The following is a 23,966-nucleotide window of genomic DNA, read 5'->3' on the forward strand; positions in this document are numbered from 1 at the left end:
GGATCGATGGTGTATACGCCACAGAAAATCAGAGTGAAAATAACATCTCCATTGATTGTATTTAAGCTTACTGCACGTGGAAGAATTATGACTGTCGGTGCAGTGGCGAAAAGTAGGAAAGCCGTTCTCATTAGGAATAACTTTATACTTAATAGAGCTTTCAGCTACCGGTTGGAAGCACCAATTGCTCTAACATCTGGGTTACAACTGCATGAGTTGAGTGCAGGATAGGGTTGCTAGAGAATATTTAGCAAATTTCTATTTAATTGGCAGATCTGCTCACCGTGGAAAATACTAAATTTTAATGAGAGACCATTTAAACTACAGAGAGTGGTCCATTGTGCATAACATTGGAATGCATATGAGTCCTGCCTTAAGAGTATTTTGTGCTATTGTTTTGGCTGTGGTAGGCAAAGTAGTCAAGTTTGAATAATTCTGATCTCTCCATCAACTTGGCTACATTCCTCGTTAACGGTACTCTGCAGATTAGTTTTTAGATCTAGAAGATTGAATTCAAAATTCCCAGACTATTGCATTTATTGATAATTCGGCAAACTCAGTTGGTTTGCCATATTAATGTGCATTACTGGCCTCTTCGCTCTTTGTAGGTATATGATCGGGATTTAACCACATCTGATTTCATGGGCTCGGCCTCTGTCATTCTCAGAGATCTTGAGCTTAACAGGTATTGTATTTTTACCTTCTAATTGTTATTATGAATTGTAGAGGGAGCTCAACATGAGGTTAAATGGCATCTGTTTAGATCAAATGACAAAAAAAAATCTGGATAAATGAAAGGGTGCTTTAAAATGTGAATTTTTCTATTTTAGCTTTTAGCTCCCAAACCTAGGAGTCAGATGTTAAATCGTCCACAGTGTGTTCTGGAATGTGTGTTGGAGTTTGAACTGTTAACATTCAGGTTCATTAACCTGCCTAACTTAAAAATAAAACAAGTATTTAAATTTTATTTGGGCAGTAAGGGGAAAGAAGCCATTAACCAACTGTTGAACAAGGCAATGCCAAACAATTCCCCTGCTCTGAAGATGGCTGTTATTTTTACTGAATCGGGTGCTTTGTAAAACTCGTGTCTCACCTTTAGGCAGAGGTAGGAGATGTTTGCCATAAGCTCCCGATGCAGTTTGAAACTATCTGGTACTACCCCTAAGTGCTAATGTAATTTGTTGCCTTTTGCTTGTAGGACGACTGAACATATTTTAAAATTGGAAGACCCCAACAGTTTAGAAGAAGACATGGGGGTCATTGTGTTAAATTTGAACCTAGGAGTAAAACAGTGCGATTTCAAGAGACATGTGAGTGTAACCCTTTTGTTCATTTCAAAATTCTTCACCGCAATTGTCCTTTGATAACTGGGTTACCAGATGGCTGGCATTTTTTTTTGGGGGGGGGTAATTATTTTGGGGGGGAAACAAATCATTTTATTGAGATGTAAAGTACCTATTTGTGGTTATGCACATCCTTTCCCTTGGAACCCTGGAAAGAAAATCTTTTAAGGAATAATCTGTTTTGGCTAGGGATGTGGATAGTGTGGCTGTTATTAAAATGCATATCCTGCTTATGGTTCCCTTGTAACAGATCATCCAAAATATTTTTACTAAGTGGTAAGGTTTCCATTTACTATTTTCTTAGGTACCGGATGACACAGGTATTATTCGGTAATGCAAAGCAGTTCCCGGGATTTAATTATTACATTGTACGTTATTAGGGTGATCAAGTACATATTTGCAGCATTGCAATTTCTTCTGGTGCTTTTTTTGTTTGTTTGTTTGTTTTTAGCTGCCACGTTTTCTGTTGGGAGTAGTTTCGGGAAGATATAAATTTTAATATCCTTCGATCTGTTATTTTCTGTACGTTTCTAGTTAATGTATCGCTTATTGAAGATCTCTCTAACACCAACAAAGCATTGGATTTTACGACGACATGACTGGGGCTCTGTTCTTATGAGCAAATAATGTGAATACAAATCATAATCTTATTTTATATTTGGGGATCAGACCTTATAATTCCAAGAATTAAAAGAAGAACAAAAAGCATCTTTGATCCTGACTTATTTGAAAGGCGTTTTTTAAAGCCAACCAAAACACCTGCTTGGAAAAGGACTGAAATGCGTTCAAACGGAAGCTTGTTTAGAATCTGATATGGAAATCTGAAGCCTGTTTATAAATTAGGCTTCTACAAGTGCTTCTTGAATTGAGTCAGTAGGGTCGATGTCTTCATTTTGACACCACCTTTGCTCGTAGATGGAATTTATTTTCATGGTGAAAATCACGACTGATTTACAAGGAAACTCACAGAAGATAGCACAAAGCAGTAGTGAAGCTGAACAGTGATTTTTCAGTTGCCAGAGAGCCCACAAAATAGTTGCTGTTTTTAATTCGGATTCTTAGGAGAGTTTACTTGACAGTAACTGGGGGAAAAAAAACTTCCCATATATTATTATTTTTTAAAAGAAATGGTACTTTTAAAACTCGGATCTTAAATTGATGTTGAAAATATCAATTTTTCAACTCAACATAATATAGCTTTTTTTTTTCAACTCAACATAATATAGCTTCTCTTAGCCTAGACAGTATTGCTGCTGGATTCATTGTCATGTGCTAGTAGGTGACTGGTTCCTTGAGCTGGATGCCCTCAAAAAGAACATACAATATAAATAAGCATCATCTGCCACAGGAGTGAGCTATTCCTGGCTGCTATGTTCTGAAACTTCTCTTACATATTTAAGTGGGGTTTGCAAAGTTGGATAACTTCTCATGAAAATAGCTGCCGATTCCCCTATTCCTCCTGTGAATTTTCCTGTAGTATATCGGATTATGTTTAGCAGTCCTACCGGCCCTTAAAATGTATTTAAATATGGCCCAGATTTTCAGTTTTAAAGTAATGCCGTTTCAGTTGAAGTTAATTTCCAATGACGGAGCTATTCATCCTCGATGCTGCCTGAAGTTTCTTTTGTAAAACATCTCAAAGGGTATGTTTTCAGAGTCGTAAATGTAGCCACACTCGTCATCTTACTGAGTTTGGTCTTTTTTCCTTAGACCCACCACGTCCTGTCTTCAAGAGTTTGCCAGCCTGCCTGCTCATGTGCTTTCTCATTTTCTTTATTCTTTGCTTATCTGGCAGAGGTGTAGGGTAAAATATATTTCTTGTCTACATATTTTATGGGATATTATAATATAGAAAGCCCTGCCCACTCTCATTTGTTCTGATCAGTAGTTTCATTTTTTTCTGTTTGTGTACTTGATCAAAATACACCCAAGAAAGGAATAATCTTTCCTGGGCCCTGTGTGGTTACTCGGCTTATGCAGTTTATATTGGGGGGCTCTTTGGATAGAATAGGTATCAGAAAACGTTCGTTCTTTTCATTCAGTGAAAATCCATTTTTATATTGGGTTTTTATTATTTAAAAATTTTTTTTTTACATTTATTTAGTTTTGATAGAGACAGAGCACAAGTGGGGGAGGGGCAGAGAGAGAAGGCGACGCAGAATCCAAAAAGCAGGCTCCAGGCTCTGAGCTGTCAGCACAGAGCCTGACGCGGGGCCCGAACCCACAAACTGTGAGATCGTGACCCAAGCTGAAGTCGGACGCCTGACCGACTGAGCCACCCAGGCACCCCTATATTGGGTTTTTAAATGGGAATAAATAACACTGAAGCCTGGAAAGACAATAGATCATTTGACTGGGAATCAGTTTGTTTGTAAATTTCCATCACGACTGTCTTTGTCACTTTGGATCCCAGGCTGACAACAATCTGAACTTGAGCAAAGTGACTACAAACTGACCCTCACGTCCAGAGATTTAAGGATTGTATGTAAGCATGGTACAGTTGGAAGGCTGATGAACCTGCTGTCTGCTTCTTTTTCTTGGCAAAAATAGGATTCTAGTTCAAATTGTGGGCTCAGTCAGCAGACTTGCCTGGGTTTGAATCCCAGCTCCGCTCCTTTCTAGCTTCGAGAAATTAAGCGATCAGGTCACATTCGCAGAATTACTTAACCTCGCAGCTACAATTCCCTCATGTGTGAAATGGGGATAAAAAAAGTATCTCACAGGACTGTGACGTTGGAGATTATCAAATATAGTGTCTGGCATGGGGTCAATTGTCAACACTTGGTAGTTCTTCGGACTGTAGTAAGCAGACAGGCATATTCACTTTCCATTAATTTCCTCATCTCTTTTGTTGATCTTTTATGATCATTAACACATCAAATGAATTCTAGGTCAGAGGGTCCTAAATAGCCATGCATACCTATAAGACAGGAATTGATTTTGGTGCTTGTTTTGGTGCTTTGATTTTGTACTGATCATGTTTTTCAGTACAGTGCTGGGAAAATAGCAAAAGAACTGATTTTAATACCCATATGGCAGGATCTGTGACCCTGCATCATGAGCTAGATGTTGAACTCCCAATTTCACTAGGGGAAGTGTTTTTTTAATAAAGAATATTTTCAAGTTGTTTCTGGACCCCTGTTTCTGGTTGCTGGTCACCAGAATGTAAGAGGATTTCCCCCCAAAGACCATTTATTTTCTGGTTTCTAACTTACGGGGAAGATGTATTGTCAAAGTGGATAGGTCATTCGCCTAAAGGTATTTTTTTCCTTAAGCATAATAGCGAACGTGGTCTGCTCGATTAGATTCATAATTGCATTGTAATCTCCCAAATTTATCCAAGTTTTAACATCCAGTTAGCTGGTTAACCAGCCAGAGTAGAGCCTCACCGTACTGGACGGTGACGGGGGTAATGAGAGGATTTTGCCAGGAAGGAATTTTAATTGTAGATGAAATTCAGCAACCTTAGCATGACAAATGAGAGATCAAAAGAGAACAGTGGTGATGTTACTTGCTGTTCAGAAAATTTGTTCTTCCCTCCCTCGGTGCTGTATTAGCCTGTTTTTTTTTTTTTTTTTTTTTTTTTTAATTGTGCAGCAGCAGCTTAGATTTGTTTTCCTATTATTTTGAATATTGAAGCTTGATCAGGGGGGGATAAATGGAATGATTGGTTTTAATATCAAAAAGTATGGAAACTTAAATATTCATGAACACTGTCCATGAACTTCTTAAACATTTTCGTAATACTATGAGAATATTTCCAGTAGGGGAAGTCTGCCTTTCCAATTTGCGTTTAGAGGTGAAATTACAGAGTTTTGAGGCAATTAAAAACATTCTAAGGATGGAGATCCTTCTCATAACTAAGAACCGATACTTCTAAAGATTGAGCAGTATTTGTACGTCCTTGTCTTTTCATTACTGAACACTGTGGGAAAATCCTGTAACACAACCACAGAAATGTGAGTTTTCTGTTTCTGTTTTGTTGCTCCAACGTGTTTTCTCTGTGACCTCGGAACGTGGGTGTTAGTTGTTTGAAGATAGTCCGCGCCATCTAACTAATCACAGAATTGTCATTAACGATTCTATTTCTCTCTTTCATTTTGCCATTTTTTCACCATCCAATGGACTCAATCCCCAGCGTTGGTCAAACCGGAAGCGGCTGAGTGCCAGCAAGGTAAATATAGTTGTTTTCTTTTTTATGTCATTTGGCAAAACGTTCATCTTTGTTGCAAGCACAGAGGTATATGTGATTGGTATTAACCAACTTTTACGTATAACAGCATTCTCTTCCTCTCACTGTGGCTATGAATAAGAAGGAAACAACCTCCCTTTTACATTTCGTTTAATAAGGGCATAGCCAGATGTTTGAACTTATATACTTGTTTTAGTGGTGACATTTTATAGGTGCCAGCCACGTTAGAACGTTCCACTTCATTAAGCCTGGATTATTTGGAGTGTAGCACAGTTAGGGTTAGTCCTTTAGGAAGTTATATACCATCAGATGGAAACTAGCTTTGGTGTTGTAGGGGCAATGAAAAGATTAATTGAGAGGGATAGGTGGTATCTTTTATAAATCTCTTTTATATTACTCTTATTTTACTGTTTATTACCTTTGCTGCTGAGAGTTTCTTGAAAGATTTCTTCATGATGTACTGGTGATTTTTTTTTTTTTTTTACATTGTTAGTATCGTTTTAAGCAATTATAAACTGCCGTCCAATTTGTAAAAGGTCTACGTGTATCAAGGTAGAAGACATTATTCATTTATCTGGTTATTAAATTAATACATTGCAATCCAGTGATTAAATGGCAAAATTGGTGTGAGCATAAACACAACCAAAAAGGTATTTGTAACTTAATTTAGCTCCTCTGCTACTTTCTTTAAGTTTATTTATTATTTATTTATTTATTAAAGTTTATTTTATGTTGAGAGAGACAGAGATAGCGTGAGTACAGAGGGGGCAGAGAGAGAAAGAAGAGAGAGAGAGAGAGAAAGAGAGAGAGAGAGAGAGAGAGAGAGAGAGGGAATCGTAAACAGACTCCAAGCTGCCAGCATTGAGCCTGATGCAGGGCTCAAACTCACCGAACCATTAGATCATGACCTTGGACAAAACCAAGAGTCGGATGCCTAAGGGACTGAGACACCCAGACGCCCCTCCTCTGCTCCTTTTAAAGAGAAATAACCAACAAGGAGGTGGCTGTGATGTGTGTGTGAGTGTGTGTGTGTGTGTGTGTGTGTGTATTTGGCAGATACACCGAACATCTCTGTGTGTACGTTTATTTACACACACACATAAGTGCACAAATCGTATACCAGCTCGAATTTCTTATCTCACCGTACTTGAGTTGTTCAGTTCTGCGTCAAACAAGGCAAATGAAACAGAGATTTTGAGTGTTGGTAAGAGTGTGTGTGTGGGGGAGAGAGAGCGAAAGAATTGTCACCTGACTGGCACTGGTCATTTAGGAGGAATAGCAACTTTCCAAACCTCGCTTTTTAAAACCCAAAGGAACCAAAGCCTGCCTCTTCTGCGCCGCAGACCCTTTGCATTTTGAACATTTTAAGTATAACTACGATGAGTTTCGTGAACCAGTTCACTTGGTGTACAAGACTCTCTCTCTCTCTGTCTTTTTTTTCTTTTGAAGTAAAATTAAGAGACGGTAAATAATAATGTGAAACGGTCTCAGAAAATCCTCCAACTTTTGTCTTCTTCCTTTATAGTCACTAGAGGGTAGAAGATGATCATTTCTTGCCACAGAGGGGAGCCCAGCTCCTGCTCTCCCATATTAAGAGCTTCTGTGACCATCCGAAGCAGTAAAGTTTCCCGGCATGCTTTGGAGAAGCCTGACAAAGCAGTATTTTCTCGTTTATTGATTCTGCTTCTGCACTAAAATACTGGTACTGTACATCAATAACCATCTTTAGTTAGGGAGCTCCGGTCTGTGGAAGAAAACTGGCAGTTTGTGGAAGAACATAAAGGCTAGAAAGAAAAATTGTGAGCTTGGGGAATGTTGGAGTCTAGGGAGGACAGGAGAGGTTATGGAAGAATGGCCAAAGGAATGAGGAAGGAGAGAAAAAATGTTGACGGCCTGGATAAAGATATCAAAAATAGGAAAGGAACAGTGGATCCTGGAGAGCAGTATTTATATCTGTACTGCAGAGTTGTGTCTGACCACAGCTGCTGTATTCATTTTTTTCTTTTCTTTTTTTTTTTTTTATCCCTATCATGGTCGTTTCTAGAATTTTGACTTCAGTGCGCTGGGCTCAGGGACTTAATAAATGCCCAGACCCTCCGTGCCTGTGTTTAATAAAACCTTTGATGAATAGAGCTCGTTGAACGCTACTCATCATCTTACATGAGAGATGCGGTTTATATCTTGGTGGAGAATTTCAATTGGCAGGTTAACTTTTCACAGCTTAGAGTTTGCAGGTTTTGGAGAGGAGAGTGAGAGAGCTCCTAATTTCGCTTATGAAATTGAGTCACGTGGAAAATCTGGAGGTCCTGTGATTAACCTTCTGGAAGAGTAGTTAAAATGCCCTGATCAACCTATCTTGGTATTTTTAAACTGTCAGCTGCTTTTTTAGGATTTCTATATTATATTTAAAAATTAGGTAACAGAAGTTTGACATAGAGAAGATTACTCAGCTATGAGTATCTAAAATGTTACCAGTCCTAAGTAATATATTATCTGTAAAATGTTGTTGACTTTTTCACCTCAATCTTATTCTTTTAATGGCTTAACTTTATTTAGATGATTGCTTCTTAAGCCCCGTAAGTTTATAATTTTGCATCCATCCATAGAGGCCAAGGACGGCAGACTGCCTTGTAAAGTGTTTTCTTACTACGTTGACCTTGACCGTAACGTAGTAAATTTGTAGAGATCGCCTTTAAAAGTAGGTTCAGATTTCTCCCAAAGCCTCTGTTTACCTTCTGATGAGCCTTTTTCACATGAGAATTGAGAATTTGATTTAATAGGGCCTGAATCAGATAACTAGCTCTTTTTAGACATTTATTCTACACAATCTTGGCTGTGAACAGATCTATTTCCAAACCTTCCTCTCTCTTTCTAATGCAGGTAACACTTAACAGAGATAGAAAATTAACAGCAGTGACTTCTCTAATATCAGATAGCTTAATGGGGGGGGGAACCCTGCAAATCACTAACTGTATTCAGAAATCTGTGTACGTACATCCACACCCACCTGCTTCCCCTGCACTTTCATTTGGGTCTTTGTAGGTCCTGTGGCTGACCACAGTTCTTTATTTACACTTTCTTTTACTTTAGATGCATTTCCCCTGTGATGAGAACCTTGTGGGGTGGGGGTGGAGGGTTTTCGTGCGATTCAGTTTTCAGAAACAGAAAAAAAAAATGTTTTCCCCACAAAAATATATGCAGGCTCACATAAGCAGATTCTGTGTCCGTTTTAGCCAGTTTGATTTTATCCTCAGTGCACAGGACCCCCGTGCAGAGCTTAGCCCACTTGTAGGGAGAAGCCACCTGGCGGCATGTTAGAGAATGAAGAAGGCACAGGAAGGGCCAGTGGCATCCGTGGTGTCAGGTCAACGCCATCATACCCGCCTGCTCCATGAAACACAAAACCCGGAAGGGTGAGGGCTTTAAGAGGGCCACTGCCTGCCAATGTCACCGGGCTGTCCCCTGGCTGTCAGCATCCCGACCTGAAGCGTCTGCTGCTTATGTCCCCTCCCACACCTCCTACAAGAAGAAAAAAAAAGGGGGGGGGACTATTTTGCATAGCCCTTCTTTTGACCACTGTTTCATGCAGTTGTGGGTCCGCGATCGGAGGGAAGAGACACGACCTGGGCCAGTGTGACTTTTTTTTTCTTCTGCATGAAATCAGTTGGCCAATGGTGCCATTTTGGGAGCTGTTCAGCGTCCTCTTCTTCTGTCTTTGTTCCTGTTATTCCAGGGGCTGATAACCACAGGATACGTTTTCTAGGTTCCCCTGCCAGGTGGCTTCCAGCTGGAATTGGTAGGAGACTACAGGGTGGGAGAATTTCCACGGTCATCTCTCCTTTTGCCTTCTATTTCACGTGGGGTCTTTGACACGGGCTGCATTTTTCATTTGCCCTTAGACCTGCTGTGGCTTCAGGGTGAGCCTGATCCTGGTATTGACTCTTCTTGCCTGGCCAGCCCCGGGTTTGCAGAAGTTCAGGCCTGACGGCGGCGGAAGCCAGCCCTGTGTCTGTTTTCGCAAGCCACATTGTAACACAGCGGTGTGCACCTGTGTAGGCGTCGTCTCTAACTGGCAGTGACAGAGTGTTGTAGTTGGGACAGAGACCTAGCGGCCTGAAGCCTAAATTCTTACTCTCTGGACCTTGGCAGGGAAAGTTTGTCTTCCTCCCACTCCAGCCCGAGGAGGGTTAGGCTGTCCTTTTTTGTTGCTTACCTTAGGTATTCTCAGCGTTGCCTCTTTGGTCTCTCGGCCGTCCCGCACCTGTTCTCTGCACGATATTCCCTCCACCTTCAGTCCCAGGAATGGTTTTCTCTTTCTGGTGGATTCGGATACAGCCTATCAGGCAAAGCCTTTGCTTTTGGCTTTTTTGGGTACTTTTAGAATGGTCATTACTTTGTAAATATCATGAATCACATGATGATGGTTCTGCGTGAATTTAGGTTTTATCCTCCCTGCCTTCTTTCCCTTTTTCTGCTTTCCTTTTTTTCCCCTTTTTGCTCGATCTGTCCCTCTGTTTATTTTATTAAAAAAATTTTTTTGAGTGTTTATTCATTTTTGAGTGATAGAGAGCATGAGCGGGGGAGGGGCAGAGAGCCAGAGAGGGAGACACAGAATCCGAAGCAGGCTCCAGGCCCTGAGCTATCAGCACGGAACCCGATGTGGGGCTCGAATTCATGAGCTGTGAGATCATGAAGTGAGCCGAAGTTGGACGCTTAACCGACTGAGCCACCCAGGTGCCCTCTCCTTCTGTTTATGTCTGACATCTAGGACTTCTGGAAGGTAGTCTCTAAATTTAGGTAACTATCTCTACCTATCTATCTTTCTAATCGAATCTGTCTAATATATCTATATCTCTTTAACCTAATTTACTTGTCTGAATGTCTGTGTCTGTCTGCTTGTCTGTCTGTCTATCTATCTATCTGTCATCTATTGGGCCCAATGCTGAATATCTTAACCCTGATGCCTCTGCTGCCTTGCTGTGAAGTCAAGGTCAGCATTACCCTGGGCAGAATGATCTCTAGGGATCGTCCTCATTTCTGGGGGCCTCGGTCGTGCTCAGGTAAGGCCCCGGATCTGTTGGCACTCTCAAACCCTGTGTGTGCTCTAGACCAGAAAAACAGAGCCACTGCCTTCCTAAACTTTTCACGTGAGAATCCACTTCAGCCGAAACCTTCTCACTGAGCACGTCCTGAGGATTCACAGATGAACGGGACTTAGCCGTGGTGACTGCCCAGTCAGCGGGAGACTTGAGAGAAGGGAGGGAGGGGTATTCAGAGGGCACGGTCAGACCTTTTCCTAGGCTCCAAGGTGGGCTGAGTGCTGGAGACAGAGCAAGCTTTCAGAGGAGGACTGCAGGGAATCTTAACCAAATGAGAGGGAGGAAGAAGTGAATGGAGATAGGATAGTATAAAATAGTGTGGTCCACGGCAAGTGGTCTGATGTACTTATTATCAGGCTTCAACCAGTTGGGCTTTCAAAATGGAGCAGCATCGGTATCACCTGGAAATTGTTAGAAATGAGAATTTGTGACCTGCGCCCCCCACGCCTACGCCGCCAACATTTCAGACCTCTTGAATCAGAAACTCTGGGGATGGGGCCCCCCGCAATCTTTCTGTAATCCTTCCAGGGGATTCTGAAGCACGTTTGATTGAGAACCGCGAGGTACGGCAGTCCTGGATAGGGGTGCCCTTGAGGTATTTTATTTTTTATTTGTTTTATTTACTTTATTTGTTTATGTTTTAATTTTTTAAATGTTTGTTTATTATTGAGAGAGACGGAGCACAAGTGGGGGAGGGGCAGAGAGAGAGAGAGAGAGAGAGAGAGAGAGAGACACACACAGAATCCGTATCAAGCTCCAGGCTCTGAGCTCCAATCTGTCAGCCCAGGGCCCAACGCAGGGCTTGAATTCATGAACCATGAGATCCTGACCTGAGCCAAAGTTCGGTACTGAGCCACCCAGGTGCCCCGCCCTTGAAGTATTTTAAGTGAAGGAGAGACACAGAAATATGGAACAGAAAAGGGAAGGCCAGCAGGGTGACACATGTGAATCCAGAAATACTAGATAATGGGTGTTATTACATGTGAGCACAACATTTAACTTTGAGCTTCTTAGAGGTTAGGGTGAAAAAGAAAATCTTGTTGAATCACTTTATTTTATTTTATTGTATTTTATTTTATTTATTTTAGAGACAGAACACATGAGTGGGGAGAGGGGCAAGAGGGGGGGGAGAGAGAGAGAGAGAGAGAGAGAGAGGCAGGCGCGGGGGGAGAATCCCAAGCAGGCTCCACGTTTAGCATGGAACCCAACATGGGGCTCAATCCCATGACCCTGGGATCATGACCTGAGCTGAAACCAAGAGTCGGGCACTCAGCCAACTGCTCACCCAGGCTCCCCTTTTCTTTTCTTTTTCAGTGATAGGAAGAAATGCATTAGAAACATTTTCCTGGTCCTAAGCCCTAAGAAGTGGGTATTTATAGACTTGATCGTTTTTTTTGTTTTTAATCTTAACCTAATTCTTATTTTTAAGTGCAAAAACAGAGCAGTGATACTTTGCAATGAAAAAAAAATGTTAAATCTCCTATAAAACTTTTACAGCTAATATGTCTGTACAACCTACAGATTATTCATTATCCTCGGGACTATAATCTAGTTTTCCCATACAAATATAAATCTCATGGTCCATGTCCACGTGGGAGATTTAAAAGGCTTTCTTTATATCCTTAGGCAAAGATTTTTGTGTAGTTCTAGGAGAATTTATGCCCACAGCATCCTCTTCGGATGATATAAGAAGCCGCCAAGAAGGAGCTTCTCTGGGAGCCTGCTGGATGCATGTATGGACCTTCTCATGTCATGCCATAAAAGCTGTTGACAATGAACAGTTGTTTTACATGTTAAAAATGCTTGGAAGGAATATTTCAGGGGAACCTTTTATAGACTGAATGTTCTCCCTTAGCTTTTCTTAAGCAATGCCCAGCAGAGTCGAATCCTGTTGTGTTGTTCATTTTGCTTACAAAGTTAGCGACTTTTTTTTCCCCCTGTGCATTTGTTTCCACTGATACCTCCTTTCTCACAGTGACTTAGGGAAACGAATTAATGAGAGTCGAAATAGGACCCATCGGCAGCGTTGGAACATGTGTTTCTGGACTCCAGTAACTGAGACGGTAGAAAAGTTACCCACACGATATTTGGCAGCTAGTTAGGTATGCCTTCCTAGAACAATCTTGAGAAAATATTTTTGCCCTGCCCTTCTTTTTCATTTCTGTCTCTTAACAAAAATTTTTTTTTGGTGTTTTGTCATACCCAAGGGAGTACTTCGGATAATGGCTTTGCGGTATCCGTCAGCATAGTGTGTTCCGGAGAGGGGCACAGCTAGCTGTAATGTTGCTTTTGATGACTACAGGCTGTGGCCCCGGCTCCCGGACGGCATGCTACTCCTTCCAAGCTCTTTCTTAACTCTTAACCTCCTTGCCATTCTTCCTGGCCCACGACAGAGAGGAGGCACTTGGCTGACAGGCCTGTCATTTCTGGGTTTTCTTTCGCAGCCATGCCAAGAGACCAGAGCCCATGTCTCCATCTTCCCGGCATGCCACTTGGCCCAAATCCTTAAATAATGGATGTGGCTAAGCTGTAATCCATTTTCTATGTCCCAGGAATGACAATCCATTCTCTGTTTTGAGAGCCTATTCCTGGATCAGAAACTTGTGAAGATTCTCCGCCTGTTGGGAGTGGAAGGTCCACAGCTCTTACCTTCAGTCCTGTTCTCTTTTTTCCCCCCCTTCCTTCCTTGTCCCCGGGATTGTCATGACCCGGAAGTGAATTGTTTCTGCAGCTTTTCATTTTTTCTGAAAGTCAGTCCGTTTCAAAGTTAAATATTGAACCTCAGGGGCACCTTGGTGGCTCATTTGGTTGAGTGTTCGACTCTTGATTTCAGTTCAAGTCATGGTCCCAAGGTCGTCGGATGGAACTCTGAGTCGTGCTTTACATGGAGCATGGAGCCTGCCTGAGATTCTCTCTCTTTCTCTCTCTCTCTCTCTCTCTTTGTCCTTCCTTCCCTCTCCCCCACTCTCGTGCACACACTCTCTCTCTAAAATTAAAACATAAATAAATAAAAAAATAAGTATCATACCTCGTATTCACCAGTAATAACGAACGTGTGTGCTTCAGATGGAAGTTATGATTTCTGTCCAGAAGAAGGGTGTGGATTTGGTGGGGTGGGGGGCCAAGGAAGAGAGAGAGAGCCTATGAATGAAACAACATAGAAATAGTAAAAGGTTCTGATCCCTTTGGGAGGAAGGAGAAAAATAGCAAAACCCTGATGTACTATATTTTATCCTTTATGTCGGCTGAGAAATTAGGGTCAGGACCCAGAAACTTTGCTCTATCTCCTGGTGTTTGTTTCAGCTCAGGTGGGGTGGGCTTCTCCTTTGATGGGTCATTTCCTTGTCTCCCTTCACATTCCAGGCTGCATTAAGATGACAAATTTCACTTATGGGCTCAGGCACAGACGTGAAAACCTGAGCTATGGAGCTAACAGGGTGAGTGCAGAGGAGTGGATTTATTGGGGGGAGAAAGGGATTGTTCCAAGAGCACAGCAGATTTGGGGAGCCGGGCCCTGCATCAGAGAGTACACAGGATGGCCCGGACAGTACCCGCCTCTCCCCCATCAGCCCTGGTCTGAGGCCTCATCACTTGCCCCAAGGCTGAAGACACATGTTAAAGTAATTACGAGACTTCTTTAAAGCACACACACACACACACACACACACACACACACTCCAGAATATGTTGTTCGTAGATGTGCAACTTTATTTGGACATCACCTGAAAGCAGGTTTTGCAGAAAAGATTGAGGGCGAAATACGTAGAATAAAGGCCTTGTGTTCTTTTCTGTCTGTGAACTCCGCAATAAATAGCTCACTTCTCCTACCCTGCCTTTAGTGAGGAGAAAAAAAAAAATCTTGGACAGCAAAGAGCAAGTCCGTCACATCAAACATGACTGCGTTAAATACTAAAATGTTCAAAGTCCAAATGAGATAGATAAAGGCTTTGATGGAAAGTGGATATTTCCCAGGGACATTACAAGCAATAATCCAGATGTTATGCTGTAATGCAACGAGTGTCGTGGATAGATCAGGAGATCCAGCCAAGCCGCGCCTGATGTAGGCCTTAGCCTTGCCCTCCCATGCTGTTCCGCCATATGGAACCTATCTCTCGGCCCTCTTAATAACCAGCTTTGGATTCCATTTTCACAGAGCTCATAGAGCTAAGTGGGGCTGTTTTATGGACAAGTTAGATAGAAGCCTTTCCAAGATAAACATCCAATTTGAAATTAGGACATACCAAGCCACAAAATTATTTTAGGGCATATTTCATGGAAGCCCTGCCATTTTTCTTAGGCAATTGCCAGACTGGAGGATGCCCTTTGATCCCATGTGGACATTACTCCCTTCTTTATAAAAAGGATTTTGAAATAGTTGCAGTGTTTAGGGAGGAATATATCTGTCGGAACTTTGAAGCATGGCCATGGGACAGGTCATGCTTTAGCTTGTTGGTTGGCAAGTCAAACTTTAAGAAGAAAAAAGAAAAAAAAAAAAAAGGAAATTGTAGCCGGATATATGAATCAAAATCTCATTTTCCTTTTAAAGATAGAAGTTTTCAGCCCGTGTGCTTAATAAGCTATAAAATGTACTCGGTGTATCCACATCTATATGCTCAAATATAAATTTATAAACACATACGCATATATGTTTGTATATGTGTCTGTTGATGTACTGTGTCGGCGTGTGTTGTGTTTAATTAACATGAAATCGCTTGACTTTAATACTTTCATAAGGCTTTTTTTATTGAATATATTCTCTCCACAACCAAACTGGAAATAGAAGTTCCGAAAGAATCGTTCATGTTCTCCAGAGGAGAGGGATTTTTTTTTTCTTTTTAAAATGAATTATTTTCCCTTGCCCCCTCCCTGCTCTGTCTCAGCACCTCCAAAACTCGTGCGTGCGTGCGTGCGTGTGTGTGTGTGTGTGTGTGCATTTTAAGAGAAGAGCAGCGCAGATGTGAAGCTTGAGAGTGTAGACTTCCTTGAATGTGCTTTGCTTAAGGTCGTCATAAAATGATCAAATGCTTGGTGGCTTGTTGCCGCACCATTTATTAAGACTGGTGGAGTAACGTGTTGGATGAGGTAAGCTGGTATATAATTAATACGGTTCTGACATACCATTTGTTGTGATAAATTGTGACTAACTGGTGTCCGAGCGAATTGGTGTCTGAATGATCTCGAAGATGTATTGAGTAGATGACAGGAACGAATATATAGTGTTAGAAATTCACGGCTTTACTATGGTACTTTATGCCATTTACATTCTCCAGTCCATTTATTTCTCCTTCAAATACGCCCGCCTCTGCTCGTGCCATTTCACGGATCGAGCGGCGAACGTAGATCAACTCCACCAACTCAGTGCGGCGTGCGGATCGGGTGGGGATCCTCATGCAGGCAAACCAACCATAAAAAAAGACACGGTGGAGACCTTCAGGGAAATGTGACTCTGTGCTGGGTGTCTAACGATATTAAGGGAATTATGGTTATCTGTGTTGAATGTGGTCACGGCAGGGTGCTTCTGTAAAAACACATATGGGTTTTGCTTTCAACTCTTTCAGCCCGAGAAAGAGAGTGAAGGGCTAGATGAAGTCAGATGGGCGAAACGTGGAATCAGATGGATCCGCACGTGGAGATTTATATACCATGCTCTCTGCCTTTGTGCGTGTTTGGAAATTTCCATAGTGGAAATTAAAAATAAAGTGTGCGTGTCCTCTTTATAATTTAATAATCGGGGCTGTTTGCTCTCCTCTACATTCTGTTTAGGGTGTGTGTGAGTGTGCATGAGTAGTATAATTTAGAAAAGGAAAAAAAAAAAAACAAAGAAGTTAAGAGTTACCCAATCTCTACTGGATCCCAGGCGCCGTGCTAAGGACGTTATACGTCCTTCCCCTCCCTGCAGATCTGCAAAGCGCATTTGCCTGGCTGGCTGCTTCCAGGCTGTATCTGGAGTTGTGCATCTCACTGTGGTGTTGGGCATTTTAGGAGCAGCCCAAGGAATAAAGGGAAGTGTGGACAGATTGGAGTGTGAAGGATAAATTCAAAACCATTATTGCTAAATGCCCAGAGGTATTTTGTTTCCCTGCGAAGCAATGCCTCGCTCCTGTCTCTCTGTTCCCAGAATGCCTTTCTTCCCTTCCTTCTATTAAAATAGCTGAAGGATTCCTACCACGGAGCGCATCTGGGTGGGAGGATAGGCCAGGGCCAAATCCAAGCGTTGTTCCTAAACATCCTTCACTATACTTTAGAAGTCCAGGGCTGGAGAAGGAAACCACATAACTGTGCCTGCAGGTTGGCCAAATCCCGAAGACGAGTAACACTTTCAGCAGCTAGGGAGGGCGATTCCTGATCCCCATACTGAGAGCTGGAATTTCTGTGATCACCAAAGTCACACTCAGGAATTATCAGCACGTTGATCTGTCCTCTTCTTTCTTTGCTTTAGTCCTCTTTGATACGCAACTTGCGACTCTCAGAGTCCTTGAAAAAGAACCAACTCTGGAATGGGATTATAAGTATAACCTTGTTGGAAGGGAAGAATGTATCAGGAGGAAGCATGACAGAAATGTTTGTCCAGTTAAAACTGGGAGACCAGAGGTATAAGAGTAAGGTAAGTTCTGTCAATTCCTTAGGAAGAAGCATACCTTTTGTAATAAAAGGACTGAAAAAAAAAATGTTTTCCACTCTAAATTTCACAAGAAGAGGAGAATTTTATTTTTCGCCCTCGTAACAGTGTTAGGAGCATCCCAGGCCACAAAATAATCTATAACTGAAGCCAATTGGTATACCTATTTGGTTGCTTAGCATAATTTATTTTAATGTAGTTAACTGGTGCTAGAGAAAGCTTATGAAATAATAGATTTGGATGCATTGATTTATTTTTGTTTTGAAAATAAGCAAGCTGTTGTTTCATAGATTGCAGGAAAGGGATAACCAAATATTTTCAAAATCCTACAAAAATAATAGTGTAATATATTTATATGAAAACATTTGAGAAAAGTAAAAAGTTCTCAAAACCATCTACTTTTTGCTTTCTCTTACTTGTAGGTATTAACACCCAAAATAGACAGACATTTGTTGTGGGTTTTTTTTTGTGATTTTGTTTTTAAAGTATTAGTGATTTTTTTTTTTTTGAACAAAAGTAATGGCATTTGTAGCCGCCTTTAAAAATCAATCATCTTCTTCTCCCGAAACAAATTCCACTTAATTTTTAATCTTAGTAATTTGGCGTGGTTTTTATTTCAAAAACCATAGTCTCCAAACCATGGTAATTAATTCGTTTTACATAACTGTCAGACAGGAATATTTCCTAAGTTTTATGGATTGGGGGAACGAGGGTACTTGAAAGTTAAGTCACTTGCCAAAAGCTACATGGAAAAAAAAATGCAAACCAAACAAAACATTGGTAGAAGATTTTGAAAATAGACCCGAGGATATTTGCAATTCGGGCTTTCCAGTGTAGAGTCCGTAACAGATGAAGATATGTGCAATTGGAAAATGATTTAGGGAGCAGAAGTTGGTCTCTGCTGTATACTTTTAAGTGCAAAATCAAACATTAAACATCATTTACCCCACCACAAGGAGTAAAGAATTAAAGCTCACACTGGAGAATCATTTTTGAAAAATATGAAAAATCAGGGGCGGGTTAACAGCCGAAATATGCAGACATTTATTTTAACCAGCTAGTTTCAGGCTGTACCTTACAGTGAACGTAGCCAGAGTGAACACATCTCTCCACGAAGGTTCCTGTAGCCAGCCAGGGTCAGGCTAAGGATTTATAAGAAAAATTATTCATCGCTAAGTACGCTCAGCCCCCCCCCCCTCCCCGCCGGGCTAAGGTGAAGTGCAGAATTAGTCCAGCATTTGCTACCTGCCCCCTTGAGGAATATCACATTTAATTTGTGTGGTTGAGTTTCTTTTTTTCTGTGGTTTCTAAATTCTGTGAGCTGATATATTAAGCTCAATGCAAAAAACAGCTGAAATGATAATACGTGATGTGGGCTACAGCCGACATCCGAGTTATCCCTGATTCCCCTGGCGGTAATAGTTTGGCGCTAGGATTTCTAGGATTTCATAGTTGACTCTAGAGCCTGATAAGTCAGTGCCCGGCATTCTTGCCGATTTTTAGTCACAAATCGAATTTCGACGTAAATGAAACAAAAGCAAAAATGCTGCTAACTGATCAAACACACACGATCGGAGAACACAGAAACACTTGTGGAATTTTCACACCACCCTGCTTCATCTCGCGGTGTGGCAGCCGTGAGGCTTCTTAGTCTTTCACACTCGAGTGACCGGATTCAGGAAACTCGGACTGAAATGTGCAAGTTACGGGTTTTGCACGCAAGGCATCGGACAGATGTTAATTAACACCACAAACTGCTAATTTATATACTCCTTAGGCCAGCACTGAGTGGATGCACTAATAAAAATGTTACTTGCATCCGGTTCACCAATCCGTAGTCTCTTTTGGGAGAGGGAGCAACTGTAAATGTCTACTGAGATGTGTTTTCCGTGTATATAATACCTATATAATTTATGGTTCCTGGTGGGGTAATTCCTTGTGGGGTTACTCTTTTTTAACTTGCTGGAGAAATTGTTGGATCTGGGGGGTGAGCTAAGAGGGTAGCGATGTTTTGCCAATTCCAGAACCCCCAAGGTCCTTTTCGTTCCCAAACGGAAAGTTTAGCTTTCTCAGGGGGGGAGGCCCATCGCCATGACTTCCTGCCGTTTAGCAATGACATGTATGTGTATGTAGCTGCTTTAGCGACGAATGGCATTTTGAGAAAGTAAATATCATAACCGCATGTTTTCTAGACACTGTGTAAGAGTGCAAATCCGCAGTGGCGGGAACAGTTTGACTTTCACTACTTCTCTGACAGGATGGGCATTTTGGACATTGAAGTGTGGGGAAAGGACAGCAGAAAGCACGAGGAACGTCTGGGCACGTGAGTCTGCTCTGCTTTCTAACTCGTGGGAGACGCGTGGGCAGCTCGCATCTGCATGGAGCTGCTCAGAGACAATGTCTTGATCTGTGTGGGCTTAGAGTCGAAACCTCATCTCCCCACCCCGGGAGTCATAAGTCAGCTGGACCCTAACCTGGGGAAAAGGTTTTGTTTTTGTTTTTGTTTTAACTGGTAAATGCCATTTAATATTGATTAAAACAGAAGAAAATCGTTATGTGTTGGAAATTCTCTAAAAAAAAAAAAGACACCGGGCCATTTCAGACAATCTGCGAAATGGTTATGCATATGGCCCTTGAACACCACGCGTTGAACTGCGTGGGTCCACTTAAACATGCATTTTTTTTTTCCAATAAATACAGTACACTAAGCATCTTTTCTCTTCCTTAGGATTTTTTACAAGAACGTTTTCCTTTTCTCTAGCTAACTTTATTGTGGGAATACAGTGTCTGACACCGATAATATACAAAGTTATGTGTTAATTGTTTGTACTGTCGGTAAGGCTGCTGGGCAACAGGGGGCTGATTTAGTAGTTGAGTTTGGGGGGAAGTGAAAAGCTATTTTTGACTGTGCGGGGTCATCAGCGCGCGTGACCCCTGCACTGTTCAGTAATCAACTGTGTAAATTTCCAGCGTGCCCTCTAATTTTGGTTTTGATACTTAGTAAAATACCCTACAATTTAGTAAGAATATCAGCCGCGGTGTCTCAAACGATGGGAGACCTTTCAGTGTCCTTCATGAGCTGTGTGGCAAACCGTCATGAAATCTGTTGAGCCGACTTTCTGTATTCTACCGTCTCTTTCCTTTGCACCCTCCCAACTCCATTGGGGCTCTCACCCTCCCGTAACCAGCGATGCTATGACTGTTACGGCTTTCTTCTGGCTTGTAGTAACGCCATTAAGTGAGACTGTGCCTGCACTGTGGCTGGCCCGTGGTAAGTACGGTGGACATCGTGGTGGAAGCATACATCATCTCTGATCTTTCAAATAGCCCTGCAGGTTGGCAGCATTATTCTCCTTTCGTAGATGAGGGGACAGAATGCAAGAGGTTTACAAATGACTTGGTTGTGGACTTCAGAGCAGCAGGTGCCAGGGCTAGGAGTCTGTGTTTTCCAAGACCGATTTCTTTCCACCAAATCCCTGCCTTGTGTTCATCCCGTATCCAATTTTTCATCCCGATTCTTCACCCCGGTACAATGTGTACGCAGATCTTAAATCTCGAATGTAAGCATGCAAAGGGCTCTCAACAGCTGTTGGTCATCTTTTCCAAACCAAGGACTCCGGAACCTTGGGTTCAGAGAGGTGCCTGGGGCTCGGCCCTTGGAGAACGGAGAGTCTGCTAAAACCTCTGTCGTGAAGCCAGAGCAGCTCAGCCCTTGCCTGTCGTCTGCATTGGGGTTCAGACTGAGGGAAAGTCCTCTCACTGCTTTTTCTGCGTAAAATACTGAGCACAGTGTCTGGCACGCAGAGCGTTGGATCTTCCTGCCGTCGCCCCATCCCTCCTCAGCAGCTCTCCTGAGGTAGACGGGTGGCGAGTTTGGTACCCACGGAACATTCCTCTGGTGTTTTCTCAGTGGAGGTACCGTGTCCCGGGGGACTGTCCGGCATGTTGCAGGAGGTTTAGGAAATCTGGCTCTCACCCACCTGATTCCGGATACTCGTCTCTCTCCCCAGTGGTTGTGTGGGAGATATACACACGGCACATCCACATTCCATCACATGTATCCAGACACCCCCCGGGGGAACAGCATGTCACCAGTTGAGACCTCAGCTCTTCCAGCCTCCCTGGGGCACAGCCCGGGTTGCAGGGCTTCATGTGGCCCTCTTGTCCCCAACACTCTGCTGAGCCCACAGCTGGCCGCCATTGCTTTATTGCCAACCTCGTGGTTTCGGTTGGTGCTTTCGGATAGCAGACTAGGTCCTGTCACCCTCCGGCTCCCGCAGGAGGTCTCCCCCTGGTCATTTTGCAGATATTACCCGTCGGATGACTTTAGCCCGCTCTTGTCTCTCCTTCCTGCACCCACACAGGGTAACTGAGGCACTTCTGACGTTCCCCACTACTTCTGACACTTGTCACCGCTGTGACATTACCAGTGCCCTCCCAACGCTCATGGTTAGGAGCCCCAGAAACTTCGTGCTGGCCCAGGGAGCAAGGATTGGTTACGTCAGTGCCCGGATAGAGGATCCCGTGTCCCAAAGTGCCACCTGAGTGGTGGGAATTTGGGTTTCCAGTGATGAATGGCAAGCGTGTTATTTTAGGAGGTGCCAGGAATAATGCCCTCTCGCCTCACCCATCGCTGTGCTGCCATGTTTCCTTCACACAACAGGAAGTGCTTTGCCAAATGAGTATTGAGTTTCTTCGTGGCCACGAAAAACCATGTAGAATGTCCAATTTAGTCTATGTTTTGTCATTTGAGTATCTATTTATTTTAGCGATTTCCTGTTTGCCACTTAGCCATGTACTTGGCCTGGGGGTCATGACCTCCTTCCTCTTCATGGCTTTTAAAGGCTTCTTTTGGTATCCTTTCCCTTTTCCCTCTGCTGAGGTACAAACGGTAGCAAAGGTATCTCTTGGGAGCTGACTACGCAGCATTACCCTGAAGCCAACTCCCAGGTGGGGTGACAGACCTCCCCTAAAATATCTCCTGTTCCTCAGAGTCAAACAGGAAGTGGGGCCGGCATGGGCACACCCCGGACCTGTTACATACGGGTCCTCCTTACTTTCAATTTCACTCTTCTTTCCTTCTCGTTTCATTTTGTTGTCGTTGTCGTCCTTGGAAGGCTCAGTTGTTTCATCTCCCAGGGCTGGGGAAATACCTTTTTGCATGAGGAAGCTCTCTGACAGTGTGAATGAGTCATGAACGTCTGTGAAGACCTGTCGCGTATTTTGTTTTTGGATCACACCTTGATGCTGGTCCTCGAAAGTCCCACGTGGCCTCTCTGCGGAAATTCTTTTTGAGATTGATTTTGAGATTTTCCTCAAACGTTCCCCGCAACGTTCGCAACTAAACTTACGCGATTTAAGAAAAAGAAATAGGGATAGTAAAAGTCATGTATACATGAATATATATATCGAATATATATATATATATATATATATATATATATACACACATATATCTCAAAAACAGTATAGACAATTTTTGAAACTTTTTGTAGAAGTTTGCAGGGAATAGGGGCTATCTTCAAGGACTTGATGTAAAGGACATCTGTTGACCAAAGGATTGAGCCATGGCATTGGCCTTGGCCTTGGTGGGTTGCTAGCTTGATCGTGGTTCAGACATGGGCCTGCCTGATGGCCAGCCACCGCCAGGATCTCCTAAGTCACCTGGAGCTTTCCGAAATCCTCTTGTACGAGGCTTCCTCTGCAGTCTTCTGAGACTCTTCTCAGAGTCTTCTCAGTCTAACTGAGCCACAAGTTAACCCAAGGGGGGGGTTCAAGGCTGGTGAGATAAAGGTGTTTGAACAGATCCAACGCCCTCTGGACCATGGTAGCTACTAACTCCACTTTGTCCAAGAGCACAAACAAAACAAAACAAAACGGAAAAAAAAAAGCAGACAAAAACACCAAAAAAGCAACACAACACAACACAAAACAAAACAACAGTCTCTGATTTTAAAGGCCATCAATGGTCCAGAGACAGTGAACTTTTCAGGGGAGTAAGAAATAAAGTTGAACTTTATTTCTCAGTTGAACCTGCTCCAACTTTTAACCAAGATGGCAAGAGTATACATATAGGTCATCCCATTGTAAACCTGGGCCATTTCAAAATAATCCTTTTGTTTTCTGAAAGTGTATTTTACAGTTCAAGGCGGTTTTAGAGATTAACTCATTATTGTAGAATATTCTAGGCTTCACTGGGTTTTGAAAAGTCAAGAAGGAGAACGTGCGAGTCCATTTCAACTGGGCTGCCTCAGAGGCAGCCCTCGGCCCCGCATGGTGCCTTGGAAAGTGGTGCTAACATTGTACTGGTTTATTAGTGACGCTGATGCCATAGAGAACCGGGGCTGGAATATTTCTCCGGACAAATTGCACCGCATGTCATTGATCTGCTTTTACAGCCAGGCTTGACACATTCACCATTTTCTTCCTGTTCACCCCCTTCCTTAGCCTCTGAGATTTACAGCTTTTAAAACTACAGCACTCTTTTCTGCCCCTTGCATTTAAGTTAAAAGCTGACCAGTCTGTAATATAAAACAAGGAATTGTGGTAATGAATAAGAGGTTAAAAGCTATCATGGCAACTGAAACTTGAGCAGGTTCGACTGACTGATATGGCAAAATGATGTGTTGAATTAAAACATTAAAATGCTGTGGGATTAATGGAGAAAGACAGGAACAGGAGGTCAGAAACAGTGCTAAATCAGCACATTATAC

General features: G+C 42.5%; 1 protein-coding gene and 1 long non-coding RNA gene across 7 annotated transcripts in view; both read left to right on the plus strand.

Moving 5' to 3' along the window:
• LOC132668744 (uncharacterized) overlaps nucleotides 1-23,966 on the plus strand; it is a 324,417-nt gene that overhangs the window by 151,219 nt on the left and 149,232 nt on the right. The window lies entirely within an intron of this gene.
• Nucleotides 1-23,966, plus strand: part of MCTP2 (multiple C2 and transmembrane domain containing 2) — a 239,439-nt gene that overhangs the window by 95,239 nt on the left and 120,234 nt on the right. For 5 of the 6 annotated variants that reach the window (XM_078448969.2, XM_078448972.2, XM_078448971.2 and 2 more), the window contains exons 6-10: nucleotides 609-685; nucleotides 1,199-1,310; nucleotides 5,482-5,517; nucleotides 17,074-17,238; nucleotides 19,446-19,576. In XM_078448969.2, the coding sequence (XP_078305095.2) occupies nucleotides 609-685; nucleotides 1,199-1,310; nucleotides 5,482-5,517; nucleotides 17,074-17,238; nucleotides 19,446-19,576 (521 nt within the window). Of the gene's footprint in view, nucleotides 1-608; nucleotides 686-1,198; nucleotides 1,311-5,481; nucleotides 5,518-16,708; nucleotides 17,239-19,445; nucleotides 19,577-23,966 lie in introns of those variants that run through there. The other variant, XM_078448973.2, reaches the window with a different exon arrangement.

The sequence above is a fragment of the Panthera onca genome, chromosome B3 (genome assembly GCF_046562875.1).
Source record: "Panthera onca isolate mPanOnc1 chromosome B3, mPanOnc1 haplotype 2, whole genome shotgun sequence".
Lineage (NCBI taxonomy): Eukaryota > Metazoa > Chordata > Mammalia > Carnivora > Felidae > Panthera > Panthera onca.